At 46.1% G+C, this 27,040-nt stretch overlaps 1 protein-coding gene across 2 annotated transcripts in view; it reads left to right on the top strand.

Annotated features, from left to right (window-relative positions):
* KIF20B (kinesin family member 20B) overlaps positions 1 to 18,249 on the top strand; it is a 122,469-nt gene extending 104,220 nt beyond the window's left edge. For both annotated transcript variants that reach the window (XM_081956478.1, XM_081956477.1), the window contains exons 31-34: positions 5,783 to 5,872; positions 12,281 to 12,428; positions 14,204 to 14,346; positions 18,042 to 18,249. In XM_081956478.1, coding sequence (XP_081812604.1) covers positions 5,783 to 5,872; positions 12,281 to 12,428; positions 14,204 to 14,346; positions 18,042 to 18,110 — 450 coding nt within the window. In that variant the 3' untranslated portion in view covers positions 18,111 to 18,249. The remainder of the gene's footprint in view (positions 1 to 5,782; positions 5,873 to 12,280; positions 12,429 to 14,203; positions 14,347 to 18,041) is intronic.
* The last annotated feature ends 8,791 nt before the right edge of the window (positions 18,250 to 27,040 follow it).

The following is a 27,040-nucleotide window of genomic DNA, read 5'->3' as shown; positions in this document are numbered from 1 at the left end:
AGGATATACCATATTTTTCGGAGTATAAGACCCACCAGAGTATAAGACGCACCAAGGTTTTGAAGAGGCAAATTAAAACAAAAAGTAGGTAGGTAGATAGGGAGAGAAAGAGAGAGAAATACAGTAGGTGGGCAGGGAGAGAGAGAGAGAGGGTAGGTAGGTAGATAAAGGGATAGAGAGAGAGAGAGAAATAGAGAGAGATAGAGAAATACAGTAGGTAGGTAGGGGGAGACAGAAAGAGGGTAGGTAGGTAGGTAGGTAGAGGGATAGAGATAAATACAGAGATAGAGAGAGAAATACAGCAGATAGGTAAGGAGAGAGGGAGAGAATAGGTAGGTTGGTAGCAGGGGTGGGTTCTTGCCAGTCCAACCTCTTCTATAGAAGAGGTTCCACAAATCTACGTTGCCGTTTAGAACCGGTTCCAGCTCCCTCCCCCTGCCCGTCCGCACATCATCAAGATGAAGAGTGAGAGGAGGAATTCTGGGAGTTGAAGTCCACAAGTCTTAAAGCTGTCAAGTTTGAACACCCCTGGGGTTTTTTTCCTAAAGGGTTAGGGGTGCAAGGGTCTTGTAACTTGACAGCTTTAAGACTTGCACACTTCAATGCCAGAGTTCCTGAGCCAATATGACTGGAGGAGGAATTCTGGGAGTTGAAGTCCACAAGTCTTAAAGCTGTCACATTTGAACATCCCTGTGGTTCTTTTTCTAAAGTGTTAGGGGTGCAAGGGTCTTGTAACTTGACAGCTTTAAGACTTGCGTGCTTCAAATGCCAGAGTTTCTGAGCCAACATTTTGGTTGCTAAGCAAGATGGTTGTTAAGTGAGTTTCACCACATTTTACAAGTTGGCCACCCCCACCCAGTCACATGGCTGGCAAGCTGCTCCCACCCAGTCACATGGCCGGTAAGCCGCTCCCACAAAGCAGGCCACACCTACAGAAGAGGTTAAAATTTTTGAAACCCACCACTGATTGGTAGGTAGAGGGATAGAGAGAGAAATAGAGAGAGAAATACAGATAGGTAGGGAGGGAGAGGGAGTAGGTAGGTTGGTAGGTAGAGGGATAGAGAGAGGGAAATACGGTAGGTAGGGAGAGAGAGTAGGTAGGTAGGTACGTAGGTAGATAGAGGGGGTAGAGAGAAATACAGTACGTAGTTAGGGAGAGAGTGAGTAAGAAGGTAAAGAGAGAGAGAAATACAGTAGATAAGTAGGGAGAGAGAGAGGGTAGATAGGTAGATAGAAGGATAGAGAGAGAGAGAAATACAGTAGGGAGGGAGGGAAAGAGAGTAGGTAGGTAGATGTTTCCAGGTATATTATCCATGTGCTGGAGAAGGAAATCGCTGACAATCTGCAGCACCTAAGACTTTGTTTCTGCTGGCACTACACTTGATCAATCTAATTCTCATCAATCAGTTAAAGAGCTTTCCAAAAGAGGGAAAAAAACATTTTTGCACTTTGCAAATGTCCCAAAAATGGGCCCAGTTTTTTTTTAAAAAGGCATGAATAGCTTTGGGGGGGGGGGGGAGCTTGCAGAGTGCTCTTGAGGGGGTGGGGTGGCCAAAAACAAGCAAAGAATGGTCCATTTTTCACGAAAACCGGTCTGTTTCTTGTCAAAACAATTGCATGCAGTGGCTTATAGAGTGCTGCTGGGGGCTGGGGGGGGGGGGCAAAAAACGGCCTGTTTTTTGCTCATTTCTGCCCTTTCCAGCCCCCAGGAACTCTCTGAAAGCCTCCATAAGGGTATGCACAGCCATTTTGGTGAAGGGGGCGGTGTTTCAGGAGGCAAAAAATGCTGTATTCGATGTATAAGACGCACCCAAATTTTCAGCCTCTTTTTTGAGGAAAAAAAGGTGTGTCTTATACTCCGAAAAATACGGCAATCGCAAACCAAAGAATAAGTCTCGTTGGATACAGTAGGACACACTTTCTTTTAAATGTACATGGTTTCTTAAAGATTTGGCTAGTACAATTATATGTGATTTTTTAAAAGGAATTGGATGCATCTGGTTCTATCATTATAATCTGGGCCAGTGTTTCTCAACCTTGGCAACTTTAAGACATGTGGACTTCAACTCCCAGAATTCCCCAGCCAGCATGAGAAATTCTGGGAGTTGAAGTCTAGACGTCTTAAAGTTGCCAAGGTTGAGAAAAACTGATCTAGGTAGGCAGTTACTCTGGTACTAAAATAAGGGTACACTTTGCTTTAATTGTCACCAAGAAAATAATAGGAATGTGTCCATGGAGCCACCAGGGCTCAAGTCAAAAGAATTTTTAAAACTACCTGTACTGATATTTATATCAGTAGTAGTCTTTTTGTTTAATTTATTTGGGGAAAAACAGGTTCTAGCCTGAAAGCATGGACCCTGTTTATCACAAGTCTCAGCAGTAATGTGTTCTACATGGCTAACTGATGCCCCTGAAGTTATGATAGAATTGAAATGGCATAATGTGAGCTGTAGATGTAACTCTAATTTTCTAGGTATCTGTATATGCCTAAATCTTAGGTGAGAAACACAAGCCTGTACATCAAGCATGTCTCTTCCCCGCCCCCCCCAAAAAACCAGAAAAATCCACTCTCGGGGATCTGAATGTGTAGCTAAGATCTGACCTTGATCAGTGCCCTCAAACATTAAAACCATTTCTTAACCATCAATACTATTTTTTTTTTCAAAAATCACATTTCTAAAAGGGACGGTTTAACTTCAGGTTTGAAATTGTATATGTATACTTTGGGGTGACTGCATGGAAAAATAACGTCTTCTCAACTGTGTTTCCTTCAAAAACAAACTTAGAAATTTGGGTACTGAATCTCTTTAAGCTTACGAGGTAGATAAACCAGTACAAGTAGATAACAATACTTTAATTCAGGGGTCCCTAACCCCCCCCCAGGTCGCGGCCCACTACCAGACCATGCCCTATTTGGAACCGGGCCACGCATGCAGCAGGCCAGCACAAATGCATACAGCCCGACTTGTGTGAGTGGCGGGCTGTGCATAGAAGTCAAGGTGCGCATACATGTCCGTGTGCACTGTCCCACTGCTCGCGTGGCCTGGTTCCCATCTCGTTCCCGCAAGACAGGCCGCCAAGCCGCAGAGGTTGGGGATTGCTGCTTTAATCCTTCTTCATATTTCACCCAAATAGCATATTTATATTATAACTATTATCACAGTTGTTCTTTCATCTACTATTTCTTACCATTTCTTGTAATCAAACCTGCTTTACCAATATACAGTAAAACTTCAATTTAATGGACCATTTTGAAGAGAAAAGGATATCCATTAAGCTGAATACCCATTATATTTGAATTTTTGTATTAAATTTACTGTATTTTTCAGAATATAAGACACACCTTTTTTCCTCAAAAAAGAGGCTGAAAATCTGGGTGTGTCTTATACATTGAATACAGCATTTTTTGCCTCCCGAAACCCTGCCCGCTTCACCAAAATGGCCGTGCATAGTCTTATGGAGGCTTTCAGAGAGCTCCTGGGGGCTGGGGAGGGCAGAAATGAGCAAACAACGGGCTATTTTTTGCCCCCCCCCAGGCCCCAGCAAGACTCTATAAGCCTCCATAAGGCTATGCATGCAATTTTTTTTGACAAAAATGGGCCGTTTCTTGCTCGTCCCCCCCCCCTCCGCCCGGGAGCACTCTGCAAGCCCCCAAAAGGCTATTCATGCCTTAAAAAAAAAACAATGGGCCCGTTAACTGATTGATGAGAATTAGATTGCTCAAGTGGTGTGTCAGCAGAAACAAAGTCTTAGGTGCTGCAGATTGTCAGTGATTTCCTTCTCCAGCACATGGATAAGTACACCTGGAAACATCTACCTATCTACCTACTCTCTCTCTCCCTATCTATGTACTGTATTTCTCTCTCTCTCTCTATCCCTCTATCTACCTACCTACCTCCTCTCTCTCCCTCCCTCCCCATCTACTGTATTTCTCTTTCTCTCTCTCCCCCTCTATCTACCTACTACCTACCTACTCTCTCCTCTCTCTCTCTCTCTCTCCCTACCTATCTACTGGATCTCTCTCTCTATCCCTTTCTCTCTCTCTCTCCCTCTACCTACCAACCTAACTACTCTCTCTTTCCCTACCTATCTACTGTATTTCTCTCTCTTTCTCTCCCTCTCTATCCCTCTATCTACCTACCTACTTTTTTAAAAAAAATTGCCTCTTCAAAACCTTGGTGTGTCTTATACTCCGGTGGGCCTCATACTCCGGTGGGTCTTATACTCCGAAAAATATGGCAAGTCATGTAATTTGATGCCAATTTATAGCATTTGCTTAAATGCCTAAGTGGAAATTGATACAAATAATGTGTTTTTATAAATGATCTCTACTATTTTGGAAACCACGTTCATTGTTTAAGGGTTAAATTTTAAGCACATTTTGTTCACAGTATATCAAGTCCACTGAATTGGAATCTGTGAATTGAGGTTTTACTGTATCTGTCTTTTGATCAGAATCATTGCTAACTAACTGAAATCTGCCATTATTTATTCATAATAAATTAATTAATATTAATAGTTTTGTGAGATGGTCATAATCTTGTGGGTTTGAAAATAAATTTCACTTGAACATGTTTTATTTTACTGCTTTAATATAATAATAAAAAGAGGAAAAACCAAAATTGTATGTATGTGAATAACACACAAGATATAGAGAAACAGAGAGAAAACTTTAGCAAAATAAAAGATAATCACAACCATAATGTCTCAATTAAGTGGTAGTTTTTGAACACTGAATTGATCTTCACCACATGTATAATAAATCTATATATGGTTCCTCCCCTTGCAGGTCTTCTTTATTCCACATTAGCCTTTGGCACAAAATACAAAGGCAGGTTGGTTCCAGCTAGCAGGCACTAAAAATATATATATCAAAATTCTATTATATTCCTACCCTGCCCTACCATTCCATCCTTCCCTCCTATTTAGACTTTTTTTTCATTCATGAAGAATGTAATGAGCAATACAATATTGTGCCAATCTCTAAATTCAGTCTGAAGAACAAACTAATGCTTGTGCACGGATTGCAAGTATTCATCTTTGCTTAAGAAGTGCCTGTATATATTAGATTAAAATCCTGCCACTCTGATATACTTAGTGAAAAATCTCAGCACTCAGAATCCACATGGTGTTTAGGGAGAAATTGCTGAAGGTTCTCCCAGAGACCTGTGACTGATCCTGAGTCCTTCATTCTAAAACTGGAATGGTGTCCAATGTAATATAAAGCAAAAACCAATTTAATACAAAGCAAAACTTTTTTTTTTTTTGCAAAAAGAATAATAGACAAATGTATAAAGTGGATAAAAATGGCAGAACCGTTTAGCTTAATTTGGAAGTATGTTTTTTTTTTCATGTTCACAGATTAAACAATATGGGATTAATACAGAACAGGACAGAATTATAAATGCAGCCAAAATAAAATTGACAGTATTTCTCTTCCTTTGCTGAAATTCCTAGAGGTTATAACATCCAGAAAATCACAGATTGCTTTGTCCCTAATGGAATAATTCATGATTATTGGAAAATTGCCTTGGATTTAATTTGAATTTAAAATGAACCATAGCAAATATATAATGAGATGTAAATGCCCTCTCATGAGAGCTTGTAAGAGTTTGGCTTTTAAAAATTGTTATTTTTTTAATGTCTGTGATAACATGCTCCGTCCAATGTATGAAAAGTTTGGCAGTCTTGGTTAAAGCTGTCCCATTTCCCTCTAAAAAGAATTTAACAATCCAATATTGAGACTGTAACTCATTACTAAACACACCTTTCTCTTCCTAAGGACTCCTTGAAAAATGAAAATGAAAAGAATGTAAAATTGCCAGCTAATATGAATGTGTGGTCTGATTCCTTAAGGAGACAAGGAAAAAAGGTATAACTTTAATATAATGCTGCAGCAGTAGTTTGACACAGAATAGCTTTATTTTGATGATATAATAATTATTAGATTGCATACATTCCTGATTTGAGCAATTGTGTAAACCACTTGGTCTCCTAGGTTATCCCGTGGGAGGAGTCATTGATAGGATATTCTCAGACCCCATTTGCCTTGAGACTGAGGTTAAATTGAGGCCACTCCCCTCTGCCTCACTTCCTGGCTCACAGTTTAATCTCAGTCTTTTGGCCTAATAGGAAACTTTTTTCTTGGCTCCTGACTTTATTCAATTTGGTGTGAGAATTTTCCATCCTTACCTTCCCCACCTCCTCCCTTGTCTTCCCTGAGTGATTGTGACTGCGCTGGGCTTTGCAGGAGCGCCTCAGGCTCTAAGACTGCTTGCAGTCTCTGGGGAGCCTCCGAAGCCAGCCTCCAGGAGATCAGAAGAGGAAATGCATTTCCACCCCATCGGAGGCTGCTGGAGCTCCTCCAGGCCTCTGGGTGGCGCTGTTGAGGCAGAGCTCCTGGAGGAATCTGGCCGCGTGGTTGGCGGCTGCCATCTTGGATCCCTGCCAGCTTCCGGGAAGATGCACGTAGCCAGGGCAGCCATTAGAGCTCTGCAGACGGCCACGTGCAGAGGCACTCTCCCCGTGAACCGGGGAACCGCCTCCAGCTGCTCCTTCCAGCCTTCCACAATCGAGCCACGGATCGGTGGCATTGGGGCTACGTGCACGGAGGCACGGGGCCCTTCAGGATCGCTGGCAGCGTTCTTTTTCTTCTGTGAGGCGCAGAGGAGGCCGCAGAGAGCCTGGTGAGCCATCTGAGGAGCTGTGAGTACCTGAGGCTTTTGGGGAAGCTGTTCTTAATGGCGGATGCCACGAGGTGACGAGGGGCGGCAGCACCGGATTCCCCTGTGGATCCTGAGCCTGGCAAGGGGACTTCCAGAGGCCCCCCCCCACATCCAGAGAGAGGGTCTCGGGCAAGAGGCCCATATCTAAGTCTGCCACAGCAGGGGGCTCTCACAGCGGGCATGAGGGAGTGCTACCAGGGCTTCCTCTCCAAGAGCCAGGGACTGCATTAGCCCTTCCCCCTCCAGGTCCCGTTCTCCTCTTAGGCTCAGGCCTGAGGCTGAATCACCCGCTAGATCCCGGGGATCTTCCGGGTGGGGGTGTTTCCATGCCCCCCCCATCACTCCTGAGCACCCTGGGGTCCAAAGAGGGGAGACTTTCGGTAGGCATGTTACTGGGCTGGGAGGACCTAGGCTGGCTCCTCAATCTGCTGAGGCAGAGCTGGTTTTGGGGCCTCCCACTCTTTCCCCAGCATTTCCTGAGCTTCCAGAGAGGTTTCAGCAGATTATTGCCCAGGCAATTTTGAAGGTATTGCCACAGGCATGAGAAAAAAATCTAGATCCACTAGGAGGAGTTCTTCTCATGGGACACCGGGAGGTCATCCAAACCAACCCACAACTTCTTCTGCTCGTAAGCATAGGCAGAGTTCCCCCTCTACAGCTAGTGAGGATTCTGTGTTAGATGAAGGGGGTCAGAAGGAGGTTGGTTTCTCTGATGATGATGAACCTGTTCCGGAGGCTTCTGTGTTCACTGGTTTATTTCCCCCCTCCTAATTTGGTTCCCTTCTTCGCAAGGCTAAGACCATTGCGGAGTTGGAGGTGGCTCCCGCTGCTGGGGGCACTCCAGTTACCCCGGCTCCATGCACAAAAAAGGGGCCATTCCACAAGTCCCCAGTAGAAAAGGATGAGATCCCTACCCCCCCCCCCATGTTCATGAAGGTTCTCAAGTCCCAGTGGGCGAAGCTAATGGCCTTTCCTACCCCAGGCAGCAACGATCGCTGGTTTTATAACCTTAATCCTAGTTTCTCTCAGGCTTTACAGATTCCGACAGTGGACCCACCTGTGGCGGCTTTGGCGTCCTCCTCTCTGATGGCTGGCAACATCACCAACAACCTTAAGGCGGAAGATAGGAGAGCTGAACTGACTCTGCGCAAGAACTTCCAGGCGGCCACGTGGGCAATCAAGGCAGCGGCTGCGGCCTCCTTCTTCGATAGGTCTACCCTTCTCTGGCTGACCCAGATGCAGGAGAGGGTTCCTGCTACGGAAGTAAAGCTCATTGCGGGTGCTCACTGCGGGTGCTCAGTTCTCAGCAGATACCACATTTCATGCGGTCAACTACGCGTCCAAAGCGCTCAACACGTCGGTGATGTCCAGGAGACTGCTTTGGCTCCATAGTTGGCAGGGGGAGGCCTGGTCCAAGTGGACCTTAGCGGCAGCAGAGTATTCCGGAGACAAGCTATTTGGAGCATCCCTGGACCCACTGCTGGTGGAGGACAAGAACAAACGTAAGATCCTTCCTTCTTCTTCCAAGTGGGCAGAGCAAGGATCGATGCCCTATCAGAGGAGGCCTGCATATCGGCCTCCAGAGCAGGACTACCAGCAGCAACAGAGGTACCCTCTCCCTAGGTACCCTCGCCAAGAGGATAGGCAATATTATAGAGATAGGAATCGATACCAACAGCCCAACAAGCGGCCCTTTTGTGGGGGGGGGGCAGCCTTTCCTATCGCAGGAATAAATGATCCGGGCTCAGATCTTCCTATTGGCGGTCGCCTTGCTCACTTTGTGGACCACTGGGACCTCATCATCTCTGATGAATGGGTCCTCCACACTGTTCGTTGTGGGTTGCATTTGGAGTTTCGTTCTCACCTCCCTTCTCGTTTCCGGATCTTCTCCTCTTCCGGGAACTCGATGAAGCATGAGCTTATGCGCAAGGCCATCCAGCACCTGCTGGACATTCAGGCCGTGGAACTGGTTCCGGAGGACCAGAGAGGTTCTGGTTTCTATTCCAACCTTTTTGTAGTTCCGAAGAGTTCAGGGGGCTGGAGAGCCATTCTAGATCTAAAGTTGCTTAACTCCAGCCTGGCTTACCGGAAGTTTAAAATGGCTTCTTTGAAGTCTATCCTCGAAGAGATTGGGCTTGGGGATTTCTGGCCTCCATCGATCTTACGGAAGCCTATCTCCATATCCTGATTGCACCAGACTATAGGAGGTTCCTTGGATTTTCATATGCAGGGGTCCATTATCTGTACAGGGCCCTTACCTTTGGTCTGGCTTCGGCCCTCAGGACCTTCACTAAGGTGTTGACAGTGGTCGCGGGTTACCTCAGGTCTGTCCCGATTCGAATTCAATTTTATTTAGATGATGTCCTAGTTCAGGGGCGCAGTCCTGGGACTGCGAAGAAGGACCTTCAGTTCACCGTTAGGACTTTGCAGTCCTTGGGCTTCTCCGTAAATTTCGAGAAGAGCCATTTAGAGCCCTCTACACACTTGCAACACCTGGGGGTGGTCATTGACATGGTGGACAGTAGGGTGTACTTCTCAAAAGATCGTAGGGACAGTATCTGCCAACTGGTCCAGCAGATCTGTAGGCGCACTCTGTCCCCGTAGTGTTGCTCTCGCATTTGCTGGGGAAGTGCATCTCCTGCATAGCGATTGTCCCGTGGGCTCAACTTCACTCCAGAGAACTGCAATGGCTGCTGCTTCCGTACCAGAGGGACGGTGCCAGCGATGCGACGTTCCAGATTCCCGTTCTGCCCCAAGTCCGTCTGTTTCTGCACTGGTGGACGTCTCCCGCCATGGACAAAGAGGGCTCTATTCAGAGAGCCAGACAGGTTGGTGTTGATGACCGATGCGAGTCTCTTTGGTTGGGGGGGCACATCTCGACTCCCAGCTGGTCCAGGGACGTTGATTGGCCTCTGACTTGTGTCAAAACATCAACTGGCTGGAGCTCAGGGCGATCCACCTAGCCCTCCGTCATTTCAAGGAGAAGGTCAAGGGGAAGCACTTGCTGGTGCTGACAGACAACATCGCCGCGAAAGCCAGGCACCCATAGAGGATATTTGCAGGGCGGCAGCCTGGACTTCCCCTACGCCTTTCATTCGACATTACCGGGTGGATGCTTACTTACACTTCGGCGGAGGCTTCATTCAGTAGGCGGGTTCTGCAGAGAGTGTTAGAACCTTGGGAGGCTCAGGCTTCTGATTCCCTCCCTGGGACATCGATCGTTGGTATGTCCCATCAATGACTCCTCCCACGGGATCACCTAGGAGACTGTCAGTTGGTCTTATCTGAACTGCAGGCCTCTAGGTTCCCGTGGGAGGAATCACTTCCCATCCCAATTGGGTGCTGACGCGGGAAGTACCTGAGCGTTCTTGTTGTATTGGGTCGGGTCGGTTCTTGACTGGTTTGGTTGTTGTTCTTGCGTTCTGTTTGCTGTTCCTTACCATTCCTACCAGATTTCTCTTATACCGTTGACCTTCGATAAACTGGGAGCCAGGAAGTGAGGCAGAGGGGAGTGGCCTAAATTTAACCTCAGTCTCAAGGCAAATGGGGTATGAGAATATCCCATCAATGACTCCTCCCACGGGAACCTAGAGACCTGCAGTTCAGGTAAGACCAACTGACATTCTGTTATATTGCAGATAAAAAGGAGATAACTTGTCAAAGGACACTACCTTAGCTAACCCTAAATAGGCCAGAGTAATGGGCTGTTTCTTTTCTTCTAACAACTACCATGTTTCCCCGAAAATAAGACAGGGTCTTATTTTCTTTTGACTCCCCAAAATAAGCGCTTGGCCTTATTTTCGGGGACGTCTTATTATTATTATTTTTTTCCAAAAAAATTTATTGGTTTTTACACATACATGGGAAAAGGTATAGGGATATACAAAAAATTTTTGGCAGCTCCCATACTAGTGATAAAAACCCATCCAACACTCACAATTTTTACAATCTTAAAAACAAAATATAAAAGATAAACAGAAAACAAGGTCTTATTCTATATTGTCAACCATGTGTTCATTCATTTTCCTTATTATTTCATCTTAATATTTTTGAGATGGTGGCGAGCGTGGTCACCTCATGGCTGCTGCTGTGTTGCAATATTTTCAGGGAGGGCTTATTTTAGCACATGCGCTCAAAAGCCCGTTTGGGCTTATTATCCCGGGAAGGCGTATTTTCAAGGAAACAGGGTGATTATCTTTTTCTCCTATCCAAAGTACACATGCAAAGTGCTTTAAAGCAAGGTGAATAAAAATTGATGATTTTTTAAAAAAATAAATCATTTAAATTTTTTTAAAATCGGATTTAAAAAAATATTTTTATCATATTTATTTTAATAAAATGCTTTTAGGGTAAAAATCTATTTAAAGATAGTTTCTGTTTAAGGTACATTAATAATTTAGTTTATTCAGCATGAAATGGAGTTTTGTTATGTGGCCTGAGGCTGTCTATTCTGCAATAGTGGGACTGTTGGTGAGTCAAAGCAGGTCAGAGAAGGAGCTGCTGCAGGATAGAGATGACAGTGGCTCTTTAAAAAGCATGATTTAAGTCGAGTTGATTTAAATCAAGCCTTTTTATTAGTGATTTAAATCATGATTTGAATCGTGACTTAAATCAACTTGATTTAAATCAAATCCACCCTGCTTCAAAGTGCTTTTCATTAACCTATCAACAGCCAGTCTTCATTATCTAAGCCAGGGGTGCCCAAACTTGGGAACTTTAAGACTTGTGGACTTCAACTCCCAGAATTCCCCAGCCAGCATGGCTGGCTGGGGAATTCTGGGAGTTGAAGTCCACAAGTCTTAAAGTTCCCAAGTTTGGACTCCCCTGATCTAAGCCTTTAGCCTACTTGAACGGTCAGCCTACTTCAACTTTTATGACCTTCAGTTGTCTGGACTCTTTGGGAATTCCCTGACCAACAAAGCTGAGAATTCTGGGTCACGAAATCCAGACATCTGGAGCAGTGGTGGGTTCCTCTCCCCGTTGCTACCGGTACGCTGCTCACGGGGCCGCACATCCTGTTTGTGCATGCACTGTACACACATGCACACTCCAATGCCCCTGCAACACCCAGCTGCTTGTCAGAGCTCATGCAGGCGCCGCACACTGTGCACGCATGCGCAATTGGCCGATTACTTTAAAAACAGGTATGGAACACCAGCGGGTGGGTGGGCCAAACAAGCCACTGTAACGGTACCCTGTCAGCTGCTCCTGGCTACTACCGGTACGGCCATACCGGGCGGAACCCACCACTAATCTGGAGACTTGCTCAGATTGGGCAAAGCAGAGATAATAGCAGTAGCTGTAAACCATCTAGGCAATGTAGAGCTACTAAGGAATAAGACAAGGACTACACAAATGAACTCCAATTCTTTTAAGTAGAGATGTATTAATATATTGGAAATATGTGTGAGAACTAAGTTCAATAGCTAATGTTCAAAACATGGTAATAAATTGATGCAGGTATACTTTTTACAAAGGACAATATAATTTAGCAAATGTCTTTAGTTCCTGAATAAAATGTTTCAAATATGTTTTAATGTTTTCTATTGCTTTAGACTGCTCCTCCTAACGTCGTTCTCAGAAATAATTATTCCTTAAGAAATAAACATGCATCAAATATACAATCCACAGCCTCCCCAGGTGGAACCCTATACAAATTTGGCAATCTCTTGCAGAATTCCCCTGCAATCATACAAACTACAGGTAAGCAAAACAAAGAAGCTTATTCCATTAATGTGAGGCAATTAGGAATTATTTCCCTTGTTCCCTCTGAAAGACTGCATATTTTAAAAGAGATGGTTGATATTTAAACTACACAGCTGAAGAACTCCATTTTGGGCATCACTTGTGCTCTTGGGGTGTTTTTTAATTGCTTGTAATACTTTGCTGGAGGGACTAATTTAATTAGTTTCAGCCTCACCTCATTTAGAGACAGGTTTTAACTGGAGAGCTTCCCTTTCCTGAAGTGATTGCCTCTAGAAGCCTGTAAAGTACTTCAAGTTCAACGTGTTCTCTCTTGAGTTTGAATCAGCTGTTCCAAAATTACTGGAAACCTTCCAAACGCTGCCTTGACAATTCTGGAAGTGTCAAAGCCAGCCTTATTTTGAATTCAAAACAGTGTCATTTTGACTTTAGATTCCTCCAGAAGGTTTGAGATTCTTTGAGAGAAGGGTCTGTTTTTGAGCTTGAACAATTTTAAATCCAGAATCTTTGCATACCTCATAGAAAGGTTCTGTAAATCTTAAAAATATGGTGTGATAAATTGTTGAACTAAAAACAAGGAAGATCAGATTTCAAATTCTCACGTGGACATGACTGCTATAAAGTCACCAAGGTCACACTGTTTGTGTCATAAGTTTGCTTAGGATTGTTGGAAGAAATGACCACCTGAGTTCCAAATGGGGAGAAAGACACTGGAAACATGGAGACTGCTTAGAAAGATGGTTTAATGGTGGACAGGTTTGAGGTCCTAGGCCAAAAGGGGAGAGATGCTGAGAGTGCCTGGGTTTTATGCCCTCTCTGGGCTTTTGAATTTGAGCTTGTATTCTGATTGGTTGTCAGACTCACATGGGGCCCTGCAGGGATAGCTTTCTAGGTTGTGTTTTGAGTCCCAAGTTTGGTTGAGCCTTGCTGAGTGATGATGTCATGAAGGGCTTTGGGCAATTCCTACTATGGCTCTGTTTGAAGGAGGTAGATCTTTGTTATGTAGAATAGACTGGCCCAGGCCTTAATGGCCCATTAACAAAGGTGGCGGGGGATGAGTTTCTGCCTCTCTTTTAGGGGAAATATTCTGCCCTTTTAATATTTCCTAAAATATCTCATTTTTCTAGGAGAGGGGTGGGTGCTAACTTCCTACAGGATAAAATGAGTCAGAGAATCAAGCATATTAAAGAAAATGTGCAGGACTGCATGTAGGTAATGGAATGTACATATAATTATTTATAAAGATACGCATAAGGAAGGCAGAAAATGCAGTTGGGTGAGAGTGAACCAGTAATGCTCAACATAAAACTGTGAGGGGCAGAGTACACATACCACATATTGGCAATTTGTGGTCGCCCTCTCCCTCTCATTGCCTCCCTCCCTTGGCTGGGGAATTCTGGGAGGAGAAACCCACCTGTCATAAAGTTGCCAAAGTTGAAAAGCATTGTCTCAAAACATTGCTTTCAAGATTTTCCCCTTTGTTGAATGAATTTCAGTTGTAGGAATCATGACTTTTAAAGATGACTTCCAGGAGAAGAAAGGAAGAATTTTAATTGAGAAAAGATTAGTCTTTAAACTTTTTGATTCACTGATGGTCTAAATCAGAGTCTCTCAAGAGAACTGCATGTACTTCTAATGCAATGCTAGAGTTTCACAGAATGCAATTCAACACCCCCACCCCCACCACCCCCGGTCTAGATACAAATAGAGCAAATAAGATAGAATTGGACTGTTTTGAATTTAAAAACAAATGTTTCCTACTGTTCCCTTTCCAGCAAAGAAGCTGATGGCAACAATGAAATCTCCCAAATCTACTGATGAAGAAACTGTTAAGAAAAATGATGACAAACCCAAGAAAGCTAAGCGGAAGCTGCACTCAACCAATATTTCTACTCCCGTTGAATTTTCTGGGCCTGTGGTGAGTGATTCCACAAAGCATTTTGATCAATTCAGAGTGTACAGCCTTTTGAAAGATGGAAATTATACCTAATTGGGGGTGGGGGGGGGGAGAGACATGTTATAGAAATGATGTTATAAAAAAGCTCATGATGCTCAGAAGAAATAAGGTTAGGTCAAAGATGAGGGCAATGGCAGGAGTTACCATATTTTTGTTTGGCAAGGGGGATAAGCTTTAGGATTTTGTACTACCAGGTAGTCCTCAACTTACAACCACCATTGAGCTCAAAATTTATGTTGCTAAGCGAGACAATTGTTAAGTGAGTTTTGCTCCACCTTACAACCTATTTTGCCACAGTTGGGAAGTGAATCACTGCATTTGCTCAGGTAGTAACACAGTTGTTAAGTGAATGTGGCTACCCCATTTGCTCGTCAGAAGGCCGCAATAGGGGATCGAATGACCTCAGGACGCCACAACCGTCAGAAATACGAGTCAGTTGTCAACCATCTGAATTTTGCTCACATAACCATGGGGATGCTGCAACAGTTGTAAGTCCAAAAAATGGTCGTAAGTCAACTTTTTTCAGGCCAACTTTGAACGGTCATTAAACAAACTGTTGTAAGTCGAGGACTACCTCTATATTAAATCAATTTTACAGGTTTCTCTGAAAGAAAGGCAGAGAAATAGGTGACAGATAGATATTATAGACCAGCGATGGCGAACCTTTTTTGGCTCGCGTGCAACAAGGGGGGGAGCGCAGGGGGGGTCGTGTGCGGGCGTGCCGCACCCATAATGCAATGCGCGACGCCCCATGCGCATGCGCGCACAACGTGTGACCCCCCCCCACATTTTTACATGATTTTTTCGCCCTCCCCAGGCTCCAGAGGGTTTATAGGAGCCTGGGGAGGGCGAAAAGAGCCTCCCCCCCCCGGAGGCCCTCCGGAGGCTTCAAGGAACGTCCGGAGGCTTCCCTGAAGCCTTTGGAACGCTTAAAACAACCCTCCGGGCAAACCTGGACTACTGCAATGCCCTCTACATAGGGCTTCCCTTGGGACGCATCCGAAGACTACAGCTAGTCCAGAACGCAGCCGCGCGGGTGATTATGGGGAGCTCAAGATACTCCCACGTGACACCTCTCCTGCGCGAGCTGCACTGGCTACCTGTGGTTTTTCAGGTGCGTTTCAAGGTATTGATTACCATCTTTAAAGCGCTCCATGGCATAGGACCCAGTTACCTGCGGGATCGTATCCTCCCGCACACATCCCTACGACCAATCCGCTCTCACAGGGAGGGACTACTACTGGTGCCGTCCACTAGGCAGTGCCAGCGGGCGACGCCTAGGGGTAGGACCTTCTCTGTGATGGGCCCAACCCTCTGGAATGACCTCCCCCCCGACATTAGAACTACCACTGACTTCCGTTCCTTCCGTCAAAAATTAAAGACTCACCTGTTTCGATTAGCTGGCCTGGCACATTCTTAGTTTTTACCTCCCGGTGGATATATTTTAATGGGTAATTTTGGGTAATATTTTAACTCCTGGGTTATTAGAGTTTTTAATATACTATATTTATTATTCTATATACAGTCTTGCAACCTCCTCCACCTACGTATTTAATTATTTAACTGTTTTATGTATGTATTTTATAATGCATTTTAGTGACTGTACACCGCCCCGAGTCCCTTTCGGGAGAGGGGGCGGTCTATAAATACGAATAATAAATAAATAAATAAATAAATAAATAAACCGGAAGTGACTTCCGGTTTGCTCGGAGGGTCGTTTTAAGCGCTCCGAAGGCGTCAGGGAAGCCTCCGGACGGTCCCTGAAGCCTTCGGAACGCTTAAAACGACCCTCCGAGGAACCCGGAAGTCACTTCCGGTTTGCTCGGAGGGTTGTTTTAAGCGTTCCAAAGGCTTCAGGGAAGCCTCCGGACGGTCCCTGAAGCCTCCGGAGGGTCTCCGGAGGGGGGCGGGGGAGGCTCTTTTCGCCCTCCCCAGGCTCCTATAAAGCCTCTGGAGCCTGGGGAGGGCAAAAAATGGCTTTTAAAAAGGTGAACTCAGCTGGCCAGCGTGCGCATGCGCGCTGGCCAGCTGACAGGGCAGCACCTCGCGTGCCCTGACAAATGGCTCCGCGTGCCACCTGTGGCACAAGTGCCATAGAATCGCCATCACTGTTATAGACTATGATACTGGTATATTGTATAGAGAGACAACATAGATTTAGGATTTTGTTTTTAAATTTTTCCATTATTATTTGGCCCATCCCTGCCATCTTCTGGGAATAACTGAAACAGATGCATTTCCTATTGCATTCCATGTCTGTTCTCCTTAACTGTATCCCTCTCTTTAGTATTATTTTATGTACTTCTACTTAATTGAAGTCTGTACAGTCCAGTGGGTTTGTCCAAAGTAAATGTGCATAAGTTGAGAGGCTTAATCTTTATCCTCAACAATAGGATTTCAGCAAAATCACCATTTCCCACTTCTGTCGTGCCTTCAAAGCTGTCATTATTTTGGCTTGAATAAGATGTATTGATTATATATCAGATACTCAGTACTCCTTAAACTTACGTCCTGCCTCACTTCTCAACTGCAAGGTTAACACAAAATCATAAAGTCCTGATATGGGTCAACCCGAATGAAGCATTATATCCAACTTAAAAGTAAACAGCTTAATCATAAATGAAGCCGAGAAGAGCAAGCAAAGTTCATTAACTGTATTTGCATTTGGCTTGTTTTTATTATTTTTAGGTGAGATTAGTGATACTAATTGGTTTAGAAGCTTTATTGATCCCAATATCCAGATATGCCTTATAGCTGTGCTGGAGGAGGTCACATATGTTTCTGGTTTGCTCAAGGTACAAATAAAACAGATAATAATCACCCAATTAAATCACTGGTTAATGTTTCAGAGCAATTCAGTTATCTCAATCTTTAACTATGTTTTGTTGAAATAGGTCCTAAGCTAATTAGCTTAAAATGCTAAACCGTAACGATTGCATTTACACATGTTAAACCATAGGTCAAGTCACACTTTTAATGGGGGAACACCAAACACTCAAAGAGCCACAAAGGTCCTAACCAGAAGCCCCCTGTTCAATTGACGGGCCTTTCTTCCTCCTATTCGGATTGCCCATCATCCCTGCCCTCTCCCTCCCACGTCCCATGCGCTCATCTTTCCCCTGCTGTCTACGGTCCTGGCACTTTGCCCCAAATCCATCAGGCGCTTCCCCATTGGTCCACTGGAGGGTGAATGTCATGGCTGGCTTTCCAGAGGAAGCTGCGAAGGAACTGACATCACAAACAATTGCCGCTCTAGGACACCGCACTTGCTCTCCTTAACGGCACAAGCTCTCCCTTTTCCCTCCCATGACATCACAAGCAATTGTCACTCTAGGACGCCGCACTCACTCTCCTTAACGCCCAGGTGTTACAGAGTTATGCAGGAACACACACACACACACACACACACTCCCAGGATGTATTACCAGAGGTAAGTCATCCGTGTATCAAGTTTAATTGAACATCATGCAGTTATTTGGGCACCAGAGTTACTTGATCGCTGGCCTCTCTAACTTGAAACCTCTTGTAAACCTGGGAGGTTCAGCTTCTTCTTTATTGTTCCGAGAAAGAATTTGCTCTGATTCTCACACTTTGACCAAGTAGTATCTGCGTACCTGATTGGTTAGAAAACTTTTTTAATTATTATTTTTTTTTAGATCTTTGAGGATCAAAAGGAAACCGATCATGAAATCATCAAACGACGGCTTCGAATGAAAAAAAAATAGCAATATTCTTTTCATGGATAGTCATGTATAGAATTGTTTTATATATCTTATCAATGCTGTAACTGCTACTTTTCAAAATTTTGGTGTAGATTTTGTTGATATTGCTGTACAAATGAGCGAAGGGAAATTAAAATATGTTGAAGAGCCCATGGTCTTTTTTTTTAAAATATGTAGTCTCTTCAAAAGCCATATTACACAAGGCTCAATCTCCTATTTTAACTGTATGGTATAACGATTAAGACATTGGAGTAGAACTGGGATGAATCTGACTTTAGTCCATTCTCAATTACAAAGAGAGCTAGTTTAGTGTAGTGATTTAGAAACCAGGAATTCTAGCCCTGTTTTAGACACAAAGCCAGCTGGGTGACCTCAGACCAGTCAATCCCTCTCAGCCATAAGAAGGAGGCATTTAGAAATCACCCCTGAAAAACCTTCCCCCCAAAAAACTGCAGGGATTCAAAAACTGACTCAGATACATATACACACGCAATCACAAAAGCTTACTGGATAATGCTGGGCAGGTCACTCTGTCTTAGTCCAGCCCTGGGGTCGGCAACCTTAAACACTGAAAGAGCCACAAATGTCCTAACCGGAAGCCCCCCATTCAATTCTGAAGCCGACCAGAAGTCCGGTTCCTCCACCATAGAGTCTCCTCCTAGCATGGTGTCATTTTTCCTCTACTTGTCCTAACCAAAAGCCCTATCAACTGTGGAGCCAACCGGCGACAGGAAGCCGCAGCAGAGATGAAAGAGCCACATGCAGCTCCGGAGCCGCAGTTTGCTGACCCCTGGTCCTGCCTATCTCACAGAGATATTGTAAGAAAGATAGAAGGAGGAAATGCTCTATATGCTACCATATTACGGTATTACTGTAAACTCCTGAATAAAAAGCAGAAGGTAAATCAAATAAATAAATGCTCCCAAATATTCCTCGGTTGTGGAACTTAGCATCTTCATGACCTTGGCTTGGAAAGATTTTTAAAACAAGCCATGTTTCTAGACTTTGAGTTGTTAAACTTGACAATAGGTCCTGGGGGAACTACTGTTAACATTCTGGTCATTATAAGGCCCTGGGCCTTTACAGGCACTCCTGGACTTAAAACCTCAACTGAGCCCAAAATTTCTGTTGTTGCTAAGTGAAAAAGTTGCTAAGTGAGTCTTGTCCCATTTTTTGACCTTTCTTGCTGCAGTTGCAAGATGAATCTCTGCAGTTGTTAAGTTAATGACACGAAGGTCGCAAAAGGCGATCATATAACCCCTGGACACTGCAACCGTCATAAATATGAGGCAGTTGCCAGGTGTCCACATTTTGATTACGTGACCATGGGAGTGCTGCAATGGTCATAAGGGTGAAAAATGGCCACAACTCACTTTTCTCCCAAGTTGGTGGAGACAGCGGTCATGCATGGATTAACTCAGTCAGTAACCAATAGAACTGAGTCTACCAAAGTGATGTCATCGTCTCTGAGGAGCATGCTCCCGCTTTTTTAGACTCAGTTCGATTGGAACTGGCTGTGCTAATCGCTTTCTACTTCAAACAATTCTGAATAATTGACTATTTTAATTGGTTTTTTTCTCAAAACGACTAACAAAATTACTTCATCTAAATTGATTTCGGATTAAGCTTCGGCTGAAGCTCGAAACTACTCTCAATAGCCTCCTGAGGCTGGAGAGTATTGCCTCGCCTCAGCGAGGCTTGCCTTGTATTGCCTTCGGGTTTTAAGACTTCCTGGAGCAGCAGCGGTACTGTCTGCAGTTTGCTCCTCAGCGAGGAAACGCAAGGCCTCTGCCTTGCCGCCTGCTCTGCTCACTGCTGCTGCCGCCGCCGCCAGGAGCCTCCAAAAGCTGCAGAGCTCATAAAAGCCACGTGGAGCCACCTCGCAGCTGGAAAACGCCACTGCTGCCGCCACGCCTCGCCATCAACGCTCCGGCCACCGCTGCCATTCCGCGGCTTCGCCCTTGGCCCCACAGCCTTGCCGCAGGGCCTTCAGTGCCCACACTTGCATCGCGGCCTCGGCTACCTGGTGGCGCTAGCCCATAGGCTCTTTAGCCTCAGTGGCCATTTTGTTTGGGCGCGAAAATTGTCCAGTGGCCATTTTGAAGAGCAAGAAACTGTGAGTACTGGCTATGGCCTCCTCTCCTATCCCTGGGCCTCAACTGCCTCCAGTCTCCGTGAATCCAGCCCCCACCACCGAGTCCCCTGCTCCTAGGGGCCGAAGGCGCAGGCCTGCTCCAGAGGAGACCATTGAGCCCTCTCCCAAGGATCCAAGACCTAACCAGGGGGGCGTGGAGGATCCTCGTGAGGAGGACAGGGCCTCACAGGCCCCGGCTAAGAAGGACAGGTCCAAGACTAAGCACACTGAGCCTTGCATTTTTCGGGCCCAGATGCCTGTCCATTCAAGCCCTCCTCCTGACATCATCTGATTCGGAGGATGACATCTCCCCTGCTGCCTCAATCCTGCAGCCCGAGGATGCTAGGGGCACAGAGGCTTTGGCCAACAGTGGGGATGATTCAGATTGTGGCAGGAGCATTACCCCTGATGAGGATCCCCTCTACCAGGAAGATATTTCTCTCCCCCACACACACACACCATCGCCGCTCTTACTCGCCAGGCATGGCTGATATGATCTCTGAGGCCATTGAATGTGGTATTGTGGCTGGCCTTAAACGCAGGTCCTCAAATCACTCTGCTTCTCGCAGGTCTGCTTCTTCCTCTAGCTCCAGACACAGGGATGGTGATCTCTCGGCTTCTTCGTCGAACGACCTACCCGGCACCTCCAACCAACAGTCGGTCTCGGGGAGAGGATCGCCCGACAAGAGACTCAGATCTATCAGAGGATGAGGGTCTTCCCCCCGATCCACCTCCCTTTGTCGGTTTGTTTAAACCTGCTGTTTTTCACTCTCTCCTTTTTAAGGCCAGAAATATCGCAGGCATTCCTTCTCCTAGGACGACTCAGACTGCGGAAGCAGACAAGGTTGACACCACCGATCCGCTCTTCACCCAGCCTACAATGGAGAAGGAGGTGATTCCATCACCACGGTTCTTCATAGATGTTGTCCAGAATCAATGGGCATCTCCAGGTACCGCACCCCTCCCCAATGCCTCGGATAAGCGCCTGTACAATGTCTCTCCTGACCTCGCCAAGGCTTTGGAGGTACCTTCTATTGACTTACCTATCATTGCCCTTTCCTCTCCCAACGCAGCCTCAGCAGCTCCTGAGGAAACGCTGCGACCTGAGGACAAGAGAATAGAACAAACTCTGGTTAAAGGCCATCAGGCCTCAGCTTGGTCTGTTAGAGCGGGCACCTCTGCTTCCTTCTTTAGTTGCTCTGCTCCTGTGGCTGAGACAACATCAAGCTCGCCTTCCAGCCAGGGATTCTAGAGCTTGCAGGTACATTAACAAAATTAAGGTGGCCCTAGAATACACAGCAGATGCCTCCTTGGATGTGGCCCGGTTTGCTTCCAAAGCCATTGCATCTTCCATCTCTACCCGCCGGCTTCTCTGGCTAAAACAGTGGCAGACCGAAGCGCGGCCAAGTGGAGACTTGCTTCCTCTCCTTACTCTTCATCACTTCTCTTTGGTCCTCCATTAGAGCCCCTTCTGGTAGAGTCCAAGGATAAAAGGAAGGTCCTTCAACCGGCCACTAAAAAGCAGGAAGGTTGGAGCCAATCCTTTTACCGCAGACAGCCCTTTCATGGCCAGGATGGGGGTGCTTCCACCTCCCGTCCGCAACGACAGGCCCCTCCCAGATAGACCCCCTCCTTCTCCAATAGATCAGGCAGGAACAACCAGAGATTCCAGCCCAGAAAGCCTTTCAGGGACAATTCCAACCATTCCTTTAAGAGGCAGAAGTGACTGCCCGGAGAATCTCCCAATAGGAGGATGTCTGGCTGCCTTCGCGGATCGTTGGGACGACATCACCAATGACGCGTGGGTCAGGTCCACAATCAGATTCGGCCTTCTTCTAGATTTGCGCTCCAGCCCTCCGAACCACTTTGTCGCGTGCCCAATCTCCAGGGACCCTCAAAAAAGGCTCCTGGTAGAGCAGGCCGTTCTCCATCTGCTCCACATTCGGGCCATTCAACCTGTGCCTTCAGGCCAGGAACGGCGGGGGTTTTACTCTTTATCGTGCCAAAGTCTTCGGGGGGCTGGAGGGCCATCCTCGATCTAAAATTTCTAAATCAATTCATCAGGTACAGGAGATTCAAAATGCACTCTCTCCTTTCAATTCTGGAGAGTGTTCGCAGACACAATCTCCTAACATCAGTGGATCTCACGGAGGCCTACCTCCACGTGCCCATACACAGGCATCACAGACGTTTTCTCTGCTTCGTACATCCGGGCCACCACTTCCAATATCAGGCCCTTCCCTTCGGGCTGTCCTCAGCCCCGAGGGTTTTCACGAAGGTTCTTTCAGTCGTAGCCGCCCATCTGCGGGCCATGCCCATCCGGATATTCTGCTACCTGGACGACATCCTTTTGTTGTCCAGATCTCGCCCTCAGGGACCTCCAGGACACCCTTCAGGTGTTTCAAGACGTGGGGTTCTCCAACAATCAGGAGAAAAGTCACTTCGTCTCCACGTCTCGCCTGGTGCACCTGGCAGCCCTCATAGACTCCTCTCAAGGTAAAGTCTTCCTCTCTCAGGACCGCCAGAGCAGTCTCAGGGAGTTAGCCAAGGAGGTACGAGGGAGACAATGGGTCCCTCTTCTTCAGCTGTCTCAACTGCTGGGGAAGAAGGTCTCCTGCTTCTCCATCGTCCCTTGGGCACGGCTTCACAGCCGCTGCCTCCAGTGGTTTCTTCTGCCATTCCAGAAGACTAACAGCAGCTGTTCCCTAGTGAAAGTCAGCCTGACTCAGAGGTTCAGCGCTCTCTGGATTGGTGGATCTCCCCGGCCATAGCTCAGGGATCTCTTGTCAGGGAACCTCCGCGTCTCGTGGTAACGACGGACGCGAGTCTAAGGGTTGGGGAGCTCACCTGTGGAATCAAGTAGCCCAGGGTCTTTGGACCAACTCCGACTTATCCCACAGTATGAATTGGCTGGAGTTAAAGGCCATCCACCTGGCCCTCCTCCATTTCCAGAACTCCCTTCACAACACCCACGTGCTGATCCGGACGGACAACACTACGGCCAAGGCGCATGTCAACCGCCGGGGGGGACAAGAGCGGTGTCTCTCATGGAGTGTGCCTTTCACCTAGGGACTTGGGCAGAAGCCAACCTTCTCTCCCTACACACCGAGCACATCTCGGGGTCAGACAACACCACAGCAAACTGGCTGAGCTGCACAATGATCGACCCAGCAGAGTGGAGCCTGAATCGCCGCATATTTCTTCAGCTGTCATCCAGGTACGGGACTCCAATCCTGGATCTCTTTACAGCTGCATCCAACCACCAGCTGCCCAGGTACCTGTCTCGATACAGGACACCAGGCGCGGAAGGGACGGACGCCCTAAGGTGCAGGTGGCCTCGCTGTCTCCTGTACGCATTCCCTCCCTTCCCCCTGATTCAGAGGGTAATTCGGAAGGTGATAGAGGAAGAGGCCGAGCTCACCTAATCGCACTCAATTGGCCACACCGACCATGGTATTCAGACCTGATCTATTTGTCTGTGGAACCTCAGTGGCTTCTACCAATGATTCCGGCCCTCCTTAATCAGGGCTCCCTCCACCACCCTGACCTGCGCTGGCTACACCTAACCGCTTGGAGGCTGAGCGGGCGGTCCTGAGGGCGGATAATCTTTCCGAGATTGTAATCAATACCATTCAGGCCTCCCGCCGTCCAGCTACGAATAGGATCTACGAATCTACATGGCAGACCTCTGTAGCTTGGTGCCGGGCCCAAGGAGTAGATCCTCTGAAGGCGTCAGTATCCCAACTTCTGGACTTTCTGCAGCAGGGTCTTGATAAGGGACTTTCCCCGAACACTTTACGGTGGCAGGTATCGGCTCTCTCTTCTATCTCTTCATTGTGATGAACCCCTCTCATTGCACCCTCACGTCTGCAGATTCATTAAAGGGGCATCCAATCTCTACCCCCCTGTCATTCACCGTTTTCCCTCCTGGGATCTGACCAAAGCCCTGGACTTCCTTACTGACCCGCCCTTTGAACCTCTCAGGTCGGCAACCTTACATCACCTCACACTTGACGGCCTTTTTGGTGGCCATAACAACGGCATGGAAGGTTTCAGAGCTGGCGGTCCTTTCTATCCGATCGGCCTTGTGTGTATTTCACCCAGACCGAGTGGTACTTCACATCGATCCAACCTTTGTCCCGAAAGTGAACTCAGCATTCCATCACTCACTAGACCTCACTCTTCCAAATTTCTGCCCTGCTCCATCTCACAGGCTGGAGCACAAATGGCACAAACTAGATGTCAAGCGGGCGTTAAAAGTCTACATCGCCAAGACGGCGGTCTTCAGATGCAGCAAAGCCCTCTTCGTATCCTTCCACCCTACCAACAAGGGGCTGAAAGCTTCTCCATCCATGATTGGAGGATGGATCAGGTCTGCCATTGCTCAAGCTTACAGCATGCACCATCTCACTCCTCCACCTAACATTACGGCTCACTCCATGCGAAGCGCGGCTACATCAGAGGCGTGGGCACGGCAGGCCTCAGTGGAAGAAATCTGCAAGGCAGCTACCTGGTCTACTCCTAATTCGGTTATACGACATTACAAGGTGGACAGATATGCATCGGCCAGTCTCATGCCCTCCCGGGGACACGCCAGCTTTGGTACGTCACATGCATGACCGCTGTCTCCACCAACTTGGAAGAATGGGGCGTTGGTTCTTACCTGATACGCCCCTTCTCCGAGTAGGTGGAGACAGCGGTCATCCCCACCCTTACGGTCCTGGCCTACCTCACAGGGAGGATCTGGGAGCATGTTGTGTAGTCACTGAAAGGAAAGCGATTGTTCACAGCACAGCAGTCTACTTATTTCCTTAGTCAAGAAAAGCGAGAGCATGCTCCTCAGGGACAATGACATCACTTTGGTAGACTCAGTTCTATTGGTTACTGACTGAATTAACCCATGCATGACCGCTGTCTCCACCTGCCCGGAGAAGAGGCATATCAGGTAAGAACCAACGCCCCATTTTCAGTGCCATTGTAACTTAAAACGGTCACTAAAAGAACTTGTAAGTCAAGGACTATCTGTAATTCAACAACTCTATGGTTGAAGCAGTGGCGAAATCTAACTTTTTCTCAATAAGGTGGGGATACCAGAGACCAGTGGCAATAATATTTCAATATTTTATCAGAATAACAGAATAATAGAGCTGGAAGGGACCCCTGAGGTCTTCTAGTCCAATGCTATATCGTTTCAGACAAATGATTCTCCAATCTCTTCTTAAAAACTTCCAGTGTTGGAGCACTCACAATTTCTGGAGGCAAATCGTTTAATTGATCAATTGTTCTGTTATGAAATTTCTCCTTAGTTCTAGGTTGCTTCTCTCCTTAAATTAGTTTCCATCCATTGGTTCTTGTCCTGATTTCTTGTCAACCAATAAGACTTGGATGTCGAGTTGGTTGCTATGCTATCCCTTTTTGCCCTATTCTTGCTTGCTCTTTCAATTCTGCTTATGCATACATTTAAAATAATGCATTTTGTCTTTCTATAAAGAGGGAAATTAATCAGCATTGAATAATAGCTTGGAAAATAATTAGTATTAGATAATTAACAGTTCCAAGTTTGAGCTAGTTGGGTCTATGCACAGTTAACTGTTAGACTGAGCTGGTGGCCCCGCTTCATTCTGAGCTCTAACTCAAGCAATAGTTCATCAAATAAGATCTGATATGTTTGCTTCTGGAATTGAATTTGCGACTAACTGATTTTTGTCTGGGTCTCTCTGGTTTAGTTTGAATTAGGAGATAAAGAAACCTCCACTAGATGGCACTTCAGCACCTTTTTAAAATTAAAAGTAAAAAGAACCCCATTCTGAAATGTCTGACAAGAGTTTTTAGGTTGCAGAAAGAGGGGGGGAATGTTTATTTGGACTAAAACACAATGCAGTACAGCCAAACAGGTAACCGTTGAGGCCTTAGTCACCACCTAGCACATCTACTTTGGGCATTAAATGGTGTGTGACATACTCTTTAAAATATTCTCCAGGTTGAGCTTCTGAAAATAATAATGGATGTTCAGTTGCTGGGGACGGGGGGGGGGGGGGGGAGAGGGATGGGGGGGAGAGGAGCAGGGGTGGGACACACAAAAGAAAACCCCTCCTGTTCAAGAGCAAAAATAAGCCTTCGCCTTGGGAGTGCTATTTTATTGTTTTGAAGTAACGTTTCTTTTTTAAAAGGAAGTTGCCGGTAGAGGGTGTGTGTGCTTTGAGAGCTGGTCATGTCTGGCTAATTTGTAAGAGGATTGGAGGTCTTAAATCTAGATAGCAATGCATTAAAAGACAAATGTGTCCTCAGGGACATAAATCTGCAGTGGCTGGGCTCCCCATTTCCCTCAGCCATAATGCAGTTGATTCAATTGTAGGCATAACGTGTTGTGTGAACGCAGCCATTGAGGCTAATAAACCATGGTGTTTGAAATTAGGCAGTGTCTAGGGCCTAGGCACATAAAGGATAAACAGAAGAGCCCTCTCAGATGATAGGATTCATGGTAGGGCTTGTTTTTTAAATGAGTTGGCTCCCAGGTGGAGTGAGAGACTTTTAAAGGGGAGGGCCTGGAGGAAGGAAGAAAAGAAAGAATAGAAATCACCCACTTTTTTCCTCTGTTCACATTTCCTCCTTATTCCTTTGTCACTGATATTTTAAGAAGCCTTGACACTATGTTTTAATAGAGAATGTTGAATAATTGTTTTCAAACAATGGTCGAGATTCTAAGGCGCTTAGATAATAACAGAAATGTGGATCCTTATTCATAAAGGAGATAGAAATCACATTTTAGGTAGAGAAAAGAAAAGAGTTTCTATTTAGA

Source organism: Natrix helvetica (genome assembly GCF_964273705.1).
Source record: "Natrix helvetica genome assembly, chromosome: 5".
Classification (NCBI taxonomy): Eukaryota; Metazoa; Chordata; class Lepidosauria; order Squamata; family Natricidae; genus Natrix; species Natrix helvetica.
The sequence above is the reverse complement of the archived record's forward strand: the minus strand, read 5'-3'. Positions and strand labels throughout refer to the sequence as shown.